At 36.5% G+C, this 11,289-nt stretch overlaps 1 protein-coding gene across 1 annotated transcript in view; it reads right to left on the bottom strand.

The window, feature by feature from the left end:
* Positions 1 to 11,289, bottom strand: part of TDRD3 (tudor domain containing 3) — a 217,941-nt gene that overhangs the window by 141,787 nt on the left and 64,865 nt on the right. Inside the window, exons 5-6 of the mRNA XM_007945569.1 lie at positions 8,423 to 8,494; positions 4,694 to 4,843 (exon numbers count right to left, since the gene is read on the bottom strand). Of these exons, the coding sequence (XP_007943760.1) occupies positions 4,694 to 4,843; positions 8,423 to 8,494 (222 nt within the window). The remainder of the gene's footprint in view (positions 1 to 4,693; positions 4,844 to 8,422; positions 8,495 to 11,289) is intronic.

Below are 11,289 nucleotides of genomic sequence, written 5' to 3'. Positions count from 1 at the left end.
TTCCTCAGAAGGAAGGTTGGGCAATCCTACTTCCGTAGTGATACCGCCTCGGAAACCCAAGGAGGGGTCGCTATGAGTTGGGTCTGACTCAACAGCACATTACAACAACAGTATGGCAAAAGCAGTTCTGGTATCCCAAATGGTTAAGCACTCAACTGCTAACTAAAAGGCTGGTAATTTGAACTCACTTAGCAATTACTCAGAATAAAGATCTGGTGATCTGCTTCCATAAAGATTACAGCCAAGAAAACACTATGGCACAAATTCACTCTGTTATACAGAGTCGCTATAAGTCAGCATCTACTCAAGAGCACCCAACAAAAGCAACAACATACCTATGTAAAACAATGCTTACTAGACTGGGAGACAATGTAGCATAACTGAGAACATAGTCATTTAACTTCCACAGAGTCTCAGCTTTCATCCTTAAAACAAGGATGAGAAAACCCACCTCACTGGTTGTTGTGAGGACTAAACGACAATGCGAACATAAAGAGCTTAGCTCTGTAATGCGCAAATGGTAAATACTCAAGATGGCAATTACCATTTTGTTATTACATGTTCCAAACTAACTATATTTGTAGAGTTTAAATACTGTTAAGTCCAAAAGCACTTTCATTTTTGCTGCCAGTGTAATAGTTCCATTTTCTGAGTGTATTTTCTTACTTCTTCCTTCCCATTTTATAATTAAGGAATAGGATAAACTGCATGTTCAGAATTGCTTTCTGATACTTTTAAACAGTTATCATTTGCTAAACATATAAATACCCAGACCCATCACAACTTAAGCATTATCTGCAAGATCACAAGGTTGTCCTTTATGAGCCACATCATCTTGTCCACACTATGTGTATTACACAACCATGGCATCATCGTGATCATAAAACTCACGTGGGCCTAGCATCTTTCTGTATTTTCTCAATCTTCTACACCACTATTCTGAACGTTCTCCTCACCCTTCAAACATCCGGTATCTGCTCCCTCTTCACTGTCACTGATGCTCTTGCTTCCTTCCTCACTGAGAAAACTAAAACTATCATTAAAGAACTTGCACAGATTCCCAACACATCTACTCACCCATGATACTTGTATTTTACTCTAACACTACATACTTTAGCATATCACAGTGTGAATGTTAATACAAATGTAAAAGGAATGAATAACCATTCCAAATCTACATTAATTTTCAGTCCACATCTTTTATGACTTTCAACTATGTATCAGCCTTTGATACAGTTCAACACTCCTTCCTCCACGATAAATTTTCTGTATTTTCTTGGTTTTTATCTTATTTCACTGGTCACACCTTGCCTGGTTCAACTTCTTCCACTTAACCTCTTAAGGTTGCAATGCCTTAAGGTTCATTCCTTACCTTTTTCTCATCTCTATCATCACTCATTCCTTTGGTGGTCACATTAAGCCTCACAGTTTTCAGTACCATCCATATGTGCCTACAACTTTCAAATGCATACTGCATTTTTAGGCAAATAATGTGCATGTCATATGTTTTTGCCAACAAGGTCAAACCCTCACCCTTACCAGTACATGCATTATTTTCCATAAGTGCATTATGCAAATTTTCTTTTCTTTTTTTAACACATTGCTGACTTCCATTTCTATTTCTGATCACATGGAAACTTCACTTAAAGTAAGTACTGATTTTATATTACTTGAATGTAAGCCAAAAGTATTTACCAGTAGATCAAAAGTGATATACAAAATTTAACTTTTATAATTTCCCGATAAAATATCATGGTCATTGTTATGAACAGAGCAGTGGGATGCCATGTTGAAATCAGAGTATGAATGCATGAAGAACTACAAATTAGTACACAAGAAGTGATGCTAGACTTAAAACTAAAAGGACAAAATGTGGTTTCCCTTTTAATGCTTTCACAATAAATCTTCGACTGAAATACCATTTTGGAAAATCAGTCTTTGAATTCAACAAATAAAAGTCTCCAGAAGAAATTGTGATTTCATTTGAAAATAGGCCACTTTGGTTTATTCATTCATTATTATCATTACCTAACTCCTGAAACCTTCAAAGTCAGCTCTCTTATCATTATCATCATTGAAGTATCTTAGAGATGCCTACACATGCTCTTCTGTGACTTCTGAACTAACAATCTAATAAGGTTTCCAATTCAACTGTTGGCCTAATGTATTACAATTATCAACTTAAATGAACAGAAACACAGTTTCGATTGTGCATTTACTGATTACTGGGGGTCTACTGAACTTAATCCATGACTTATTGATCATGGTTTATATCGCTACTATACAATTACGGTAACATTTTAGGACTATTTTTACACACACAAGCAGGAGATTAAAGACAACAGAACAGAAGAAAATTAATGATATGATTTACCTGTAATATGGAAGGATGTGTGGGTGAGGCTGAAACTCAATTATGGAAACGTCATGAGACATGCATGTATACGCATGGGTGCAACTAAGCAGAAGTATTTTACTTAATTTTCATCATTTCCACACAATAAATATTGTGGGCACATTATTTGCAAAAAAATACAGAACATCCATTCCAAACTTCACTTTTCAGTCACACTGTATGTCTCGCTGACCACTCAATATTTCTACATGATGTCTAATAGAAACCAATCTTAAGCTATTCAAAATGGAATACCAGCTCTTCATCCCCTCAAAACATGCCCCACTCCAGTCTTCTCCATTTCCAGTCAGGCGACTCGATCATCCCAATTTCTCAGGGCAAAATCCTTGACTTCCTCCTTAACCCCTTTTCCTACTCTTCTTCTCTCATGTTGCACATCCAATTTTTCAGGAATCCTGCTGGCTCTAATTTGAAAGTTTCAGAATCTGACCACTGTGCACCACCCCCACAACTACTATCATAGTCTAAGCCGCTATCATTTTTTGCCTGTGTAAAAGGAATTATTTTCAGAAATGTTACAAATGATTTTTTTAAATGTACTTTAAAATGGAACAGAAGACTAAAGAACATCAGCCACATTTATTGAGAGCTTTGAGCAAAGGAGCGACTACCTATGCCAGGTAGTATTCTAAATGCTTTCTTAAAGATCAATTTTAATTCTCACAATGACCAAAAGAAGTAGGTACCATTTCTATGCTCATTTTATAGATAAAGAAAAATGTGACACAAAAAGCTGAAGTAACCTATACAAGATTGCCAGCTGGTTTAGGGTCATTATGAGTCAGAACTGATTCAACAGCAAAGATCACTACAAGAGTAACTTTTGTTTTGAAGCTTCCAGGCAGTCTGACTTCAGAGCTTGTGTTGTGGCCCTTATGCTAAATTGATAATTGACAGGCACATCACAGAAAAAAAGTGAATTCAAGATATCTCCTACTTAAACTCCAAATCTGAATGGGAAAGCAGTTGACAGCTAAGCTTCATAGGTGGTTCTGAATAAAAGAAACTATATTTCAATCTTACTGGTTAAGAAAAGTCTGTCTAGGAAAAATTCATGTGCTGAAATTTTCAAAACCTAAAAATCTATAAAAAACTAGAGAAATAAGCAAAAAATGTAATTAAAAGAAAATCAGTTGGCTTTTATTAATATATGATTGTGTTTGTGAGAAACACATATACAGGTAGGTATTTCCCACTTTTTTGAAAGTTCACTTTTTTACAAAAGACCTACATTAGTACCTGCTTTCATTAACCAAAAGAAATCCGAAGACAATTTTTGCTTTTATTTTTTAAAAAAAAGCTAAACTAGCATTCAGCATTTATTTTGCAGCAAGCCATTAAAGAGTCAGCATGCACCCTGAGCAGCAAGAGTGGCATGCCAAACCCCTTCCCCGGAAACTACACTCAGCATCTCAGCATCAAGCTGCCATAGTTTTGAACTATGTCTGTGAAAACTTATGTGTTATTTGGTGTGATTTGATACGGTATTTTTTTGGTCTGGGAACAATTAAAAAAATTTTTTTCCATGTAAATTAATGGTAATTGCTTCGTCTCCTCTTCACGTCATTTTGGCTTACAAAAGCTTTCACAGGAACAACTGGTAATCCAAACTTAAAAATTTATTTTTTAGTATGTGTTAAATGGAATTAAGAACAAAAAATAACAAAAATATTAAAACCTGATCTAGCAAATTACCCTCTTGCATTTCTCAAAGTTGACACCATTGGGGGAAATTATGTTGAAAAGGTGGCAACTATCCCAAATAGTGATGGGAAACCTTCTGCCAAAATAATAAACAAGTGTTCAGTGTTATATCATTAAGAAGAAAAGGAAGAGGGTTGATTACTATGAGAATAACTTACTGTAACTACCAAGGTGACCATAGAGAAAGAACATCTGAGTAAAATGTATAAGCTTAAGAACCTATAAGGTGGCAGGTCATTTTCTAATTAATTATGGGAGCTCTGGTAGCATAGTGGCTAAGACACTTGCCTGCTAACCAGACGGCTGGCGGTTCAAACCCACCAGCCACTCCTCAGAAGGAAGGTTGGGCAATCCTACTTCCGTAGTGATACTGCCTCGGAAACCCAAGGAGGGGTCGCTATGAGTCAGGTTTGACTCGACGGCACATAACAACAACAACAACAACAATATGCAAGAAGAATAATGTCAAGGGTTTGCTGAAATAGTTATATGAAAAGAGTAATGATTATGAGAAATCTAAATGGAACATAATGATGAGAAATAAGAGAAACTTGTAATGATTAAGTTTCTTACTTCTTTGCTCTTTGCAACTTCTGCAATAGCAGCAGTCCTTTGCTTTTCAAATTCATCATTATCATTTGAAGGCTTGACAGGCATTGTAACTTGCAGTGTCTTTCTTCGATCAAGTTCTCTGCTATCCACTTGGACATGAGATACACACTTCTGGTAGCAGTAAATAAAAATAAATCAATTTGTAATTCCAAAAAGATTCATGTTTTTCATTAGAAAATAATATTTCAAAGGAAATGTTTTATACTTCATACATCAGCTAGGAGCCCACTGAAAATACAAATCTATCCTACAGATATAAAAATAAAGGGAAAAAATGATCAATGAACTTAAATAAATATAACTGGCAAATACAATTACACAAAACACAATACACTGCCATTGAGTCGGATCTGACTCATAGCAACCCCTCCTTGGGTTTCTGAGGAGGTGTCACTATGGAAGTAGATTGCCCAACCTTCCTTCCGAGGAGTGGCTGATGGGTTTGAACCGCCAGACCTCTGGTTAGCAGTCAAATGCTTTAGGCACTACGCCACTTGAACTCCTGCAATTAAAGCCATACAAAAATGTGGTCATCTAACACTTGATATATATTAAAATACGTATCCAGCCAAGTGTCCTAAGTTTTACTTTAAGATATAATGACTTTCAATAGATTTTTGAAAGTCCAGATTAACATACAACCTGCAAACCCAAATCCACTTGCCATTGAGTCCATTCCAACTCATAGCAACACTATAGCAACACTATAGGACAGAGTAGAACTGCTCCAAAGGGTTTCCAAGGCTGTAAATCTTTATGGAAGCAGACTTCCTTCATCTTTCTTCCACATAGTGGCTGGTGGGTATGAACTGCCAATCTTTTGGTTAGCAGCCCAATGCTTTAACCACGGCACTACCAGGGCTCCTAGATCAGCACACAGCAAGAGATAAATTCAGTTTTTAATTAAGAGCCTAATTTTCATACTATATGAGGACTAGGTAGTAGAGTTATTTTAACATATAAAAGAATTTCTCTGAATCTTGTGAGACAAAAAGTTTAAAAACACTCCCTCTTCCATATCAGGCTTCAATGATCTTTATTTTCAGTCCCCATAATTAAGAAAGGCATTATTGCCAAAATAAATAAAGTTTCCATTCCAATCCTAGTAATAAAAATCAAATGGAATAAAAGCCTCTTCTCAATCCATTACCTGAGAGGAAAACATCTTCTCAAATTAATACACTACCCAAATATAGAGTGAAACCTGTGAGAGGTGGAACTTGATGGGACTGCCTTGTTGTTCTAGGTCCTGCAAATCTTTGCCTTTGATAGGGTGCAGTCTTACCACTTTTTATCACTCTTTGTAGGTGGAAAATATTTTGAGTTTTCCCTCTCTAACAGGTTTCCACCTTACACAGCTTCTGGCTTTTTCAGGTTACACTGCAGATTTCCAACAATGTAAATATATCCTATTGATACAACCATCACCATTATCTATTGCTATTTTGTGTACAAAGACTGAGATAGGCTGATAAAGGAATTTTTCAGAATAGACTTCATAAACAAGTAATACTATTGTCTTTGTGGCATTGAGTCGGCCCCAACTCTTAACGACCTCTCTTTGGGTTTCTGAGGCAGTAGCACTACGGAAGTAGATTGCCAAACCTTCCTTCCGAGGAGTGGCTGGTGGGTTTGAACCGCCAGCCTTCTGGTTAGCAGTCAAGTGCCTTAGGCACTATGCTACCAGAGTTCCGTAATACTTTTGACTACCCCTTTTTACATGTCCTAACCAACCCCCCCCCCAAAAAAAAAAAAACAAAGTCACTGCCATCAAGTCAGTTCCAGCTCACAGTGACCACTGCTTGGGTTTCCAAGGCAGTATCTCTACAGAAGTAGATTGTGCAGTCTTCCTCTGGTGGTGTAGTGCCTAAGGCATCTGGCTGCTAACCAGAAGGCTGGAAGTTCACACCCACCAGCCACTCCTTGGAAAGAAAACATCCTCCCTTCCTACACCACAAGAGGAAGACTGGGCAATCTACATCCATAGAGATACCACCTCAGAAACCCAAGGTAGGGTCACTATAAGTTGCAATCGACTTGAAGGCAGCGAGTAACACCCAAAATAGCTATAAAATGCATTTCAAATTCTTGAAAATAATTAGATCATAATACTCTGTGTGTGTGGGGGGGGGGGTTGATTAAATACCTTTTGATGAAAAAGAACTATCACCAGAAGATTTGAGGGGAAAATAATTTTCTAAAAATGTATTACTTATTATTTTCCAGTATACATTAACAGAATTTTTGTACTGGTTTTATTATGAAGGATTTTATCACACTGTGAGAAGACAGAATATCATCAATATGAATCATACCATATCTTTTTATCTTGACTACTCTTTGTTCCAAAATCTAGTAACAATCAGCGTATTCTTTAAACATGTTCAAAATAGCTATCATGCAAGTATTATCTTAAATTAGATTTGAGTCAACATTACTGGAAGTTGTTTTCAAAGAATTTTGGTTAAATGATCCTATCAACTTATCATCTCAACAACTTAGATGTCTGTTACTTATACCAAAAATAAAATGTTTTCTAGACAGATGTGGGTTATTTCCTACCTGTTACATCTCTAGCTCATTCACCCTAATCAGCACACTCAAAGGATAATTAAGAGTAAATGCAAGACACATTACCAACAATTAAACTCTGATGATATACCATGAGGCAAAGAATAAACAGCTTTAGAGATTATCTTCAGTCTCTTCAGGAATTCAGTAAGGAGAGGCTGGAGGAAATTGTTGGGGATGCAATTCAATGTAGAGCACAATCAAGACACAAAATATTGGCCAGCTGAGGAGCTACCTAAGAGTAAGGTTATAACAGTGTTGTGGGGAGGGGGGGTTAGTTTGAAAAATAGGGAGTAAATAGGCAAACATCTTTTAGTGTATGTGGGAGAATGATCAAGGCTATTGTGGATGAACAGGAAATACCAACTGGAAATAAAATTAAATCCCTGATTAAAATGAGTATTTATATCAGGAGTGAAGAAAAGAACACTGAACAATGTTGGAAGGGACATTCTGGAACATGGGCCACCTAAAGTGCCATTCCCTCCCTTTACTTAGGTCTTTCTTTATTCTCACCTTTATTTATGTCTTATCCCTCTAAATCACTTTTCTTTTCTCTCTTTTGTGTTTACTGAACAAATAGAAACTATAGCATATTTTATAGTCTTCTTACTTCTGAATTTCTCTCTCAACATTCTCATCCTATGTTAATGGATTGAAAACTACTCTTCAGGTGTGGCTCTTAACAGTTTCAATCTCTCAGTGGATAGCTCTTGAGAAAAATCTATAGCAACAATTAATTACAATCAAAAATAAAAGCAAAACAATTATTATATTCCTTGTATGTAATATATTTCCATATAACCACCATGACCCCTGAGGAGCTCTGGTGATACAGTAGATAAGGTATGTGGCTGCCAACCAGGAGGTTAAGTGGTTCAAACCCACGAGCTGCTCCAAGGAAGGAAGAAGGGGCGATCTACTTCTGTAAAGATTTATAGCCTCAGAAACCCAATGAGAGTGTCTATGAGTTGGAGTCAACTTGACGGCAGTGACTCTGGTTTTTTTTGAGTACCCTGACCCCTGAATTAATACTTTACCACAAAACTAAACACAGTGAATACAAATGAAAAACCTTTTTTTCTGATTCAAATCATCTCCCAATATGGAAGTCATTACCTGTCCAAAGGGCACAAAAGGAGGTGGTCCACCTTCGGTTCCAATATTGCTTCTATTATGTTTTGACAAGCTCTATGACAAAAGTGAGACATTAAAACAAAGACTATACACAGAAATGTATTTACAACATGTATAACACTGGACATCTACTTCCTTTAGTAGATTTTTTACAAGAAATGGGAAAAAACCTACTACAAATTATTTCAAATTACATAAGATATCTGACTCCTAACTTCAATAATTATGCAAAGGCTATCCCCTCATCTTCCTGTACCAAAACAGGAATGCAGTTTTCAGAAATATTTACCAAGCTATATGCCCCTAAAGATAAAATGAAGAGTTTTAAAAAACAAAATTCCAAAACAAAAAGATGATTCAAAGATAACAAATTTGATAACAAGAATTTCACTTTAAAGTATATTAAAACTATAACCTGATAGACATATATTATCCAGTTATTAATATTCAAACCCGGAAATTATCTTTAAAATGAAATTTTCAGATATAAAATCTAATAGAATACACATATTGAAAAAGGAAATTTCTAATTGTTATAGTTTATCATATGAAGGTTACTTTCAATCACAATAAAATCTCCTTAATAGAATTTATGTTTTCCTAAAACAATGATTAAATATTTTATTGTTCATTAATAAAAGTAAACCTTCAATACCCACTAATTTTAGTATTTTCTCCTAACTCTTAATTTTACGATTAGAGAAATAATAATGTATTACAAAATTGGAGAGAAAACATCCTCTTAACAAATGCAATTGCTGATATAAAGTCCCAGAAAAGGACTCCTTCCAGTCACCTATTTCTCTCATATATTTTGGTTTTGAGGAATTGGCATATATGCTGTCTCTTAAGTACCACTGTTTAACACAATTGTAACCCTTTGTGAATTTTTAACAATAACCATTATAGACAACAGTATGTTTAAAATATGATATAAAATATTAGGTGGAAAATAAATCTAAAAAATCACTGTGTGCAATTCCAAGCATATACCAGACTTCCTACATTAAGGAAAAACTATTGTGTATTTTATAACATTATATAAATAGTAAAACTAAAGAAGCCCTAGTGGCACAGTGAAACTCTAGTAGTATAGCAGTGTGGTAGTTATGTTTGTGTGTCAACCTGGCTGGGCCTGGTTGAGTGGCTGGGCAGCTGGTGGTAGCTATTCCCCATGATGAGACTGGCAATCACCTCCATGGTGGGATCGACTACAAGCAGTTGAGTAGCTGCCATTGGGATGTGGTCTGTTTCCTGTATAAAAGGAGAAGCATTGGGAATGGTCTGTAGCCTATGGCATGCTTGGACCCTGCATGTAGCCATGTCATTGTTCAGCAGCCTGCCATACTCTGCCAACCTTGTGACTTACAATGGACTTACATTAATGGTCTGCCATGTGCTTTGGTAATAGCAGGACTATGCCTTTTTATTTGTCAACCCTGGGTTTATCATCCTCAGCAGCTATCAGCTGTCTGAGTGAAGAAATGTCTCTAGCTCCAGTGGGCCAGGTGTAGGAGGCAGAGCTGGACCCCAAGGTTGAGGGGCTTTCGCCCAGCCCCTAGAGCCTGGCACTTTGAACTTGGACTTAAAGCCTCCAAACTGTAAGAGAATAAACTCCTGTTTGTTAAGGCCATCCCATTTGTGGTATACTCTTGTCAGGGTGGCACTAGGTAACCAGAACAAGCAGATAAGGCATTTGGCTGGTAACCAGAAGGTCAGCAGTTCAAACCCATGAGCCACTCCACAGAAATAAGATGGGGCAATCTACTTGCATAAAGATATAAAGCTTCGGAAACCCAATGGGAGTCTCTATGAATCGGAATCGACCTAATGACAGTGAGTTTGGTTTTGCTATTGCTTAGTGGCACAATAGTTATAAGTACTTGGCTGCTAACTGAAAGATCAACAGTTTGAATTCATCAGCCGCTCTGTGCAAGGAAAATGAATTCATCAGCTGCTCTGTGCAAGGAAGATATGGTCTGCTTCCATAAAGATTTATAGCCTTAGAAACCCTATGAGGCAGTTCAACTCTGTCCTACCAGGTCACTATGAGTCAGAATCTACTCGATGGCAGTGGGTTTGGTTTTGGTTTTGGTTAATAAGATAAAAGACAACAGCAACATTCAGTTTATTGAATAATTTAAATTATACATGAATATCACATTTCTTTACAGTCTGTACATGTAATATTAACCTGTTTTTTTTTTTTAATCAGCAAATGTATAAAATTACATGGGAGCCCTCTCCTTGGTTTTAATTTAGATATAAGAAAAAATTATTCAACAACTATAAAACCCAAAAAACATCACCATCAAGTCAATTCAAACATGGGGAGACCCCATGCTTCAAAGTAGAATCAACCACAGGGTTTTCAATGGCTGAGACTTTTTGGAAGCAGATTGCCAGGTCTTTCCTCCAAGGTGCCTGTGAGAGGATTTAAACCAGAAACCTTTCATAGGCAGTTCAACATTCATGTACTTGAAGTCATAAAAGAATAGGAGAGTAGAAAAGGGGGAAGAAAAAACATCTGAAGCAACAATGTCCAAGGTTTCCAAATTTGATGAAAATAATAAAACTACAAATCTAAGAAGCTCAATCAATAGCAATCAGGATAAAGAGACACATACAAACCATACCAAGGAATATCCTAACCAACCAATCAAATTTTTGAAAAACAATAATAAGAAGAAAATCTTAAAAGTAGTCAGACCCAGGAGGCGGGTCAAGATGGCAGACTAGGCAGAAGGTTTACACAGACCCTCTTCAACAAAGAAAAGGGAAACCAATTAACACAGACACAGAAGATAATCTTGGACCCCTGAGCCTTGAAGGAAAGGATGCAGATTTGG

The sequence above is a fragment of the Orycteropus afer genome, unplaced genomic scaffold (assembly GCF_000298275.1).
Source record: "Orycteropus afer afer isolate SDZICR_OR568_19922 unplaced genomic scaffold, OryAfe1.0 scaffold00138, whole genome shotgun sequence".
Lineage (NCBI taxonomy): Eukaryota > Metazoa > Chordata > Mammalia > Tubulidentata > Orycteropodidae > Orycteropus > Orycteropus afer.
The sequence above is the reverse complement of the archived record's forward strand: the minus strand, read 5'-3'. Positions and strand labels throughout refer to the sequence as shown.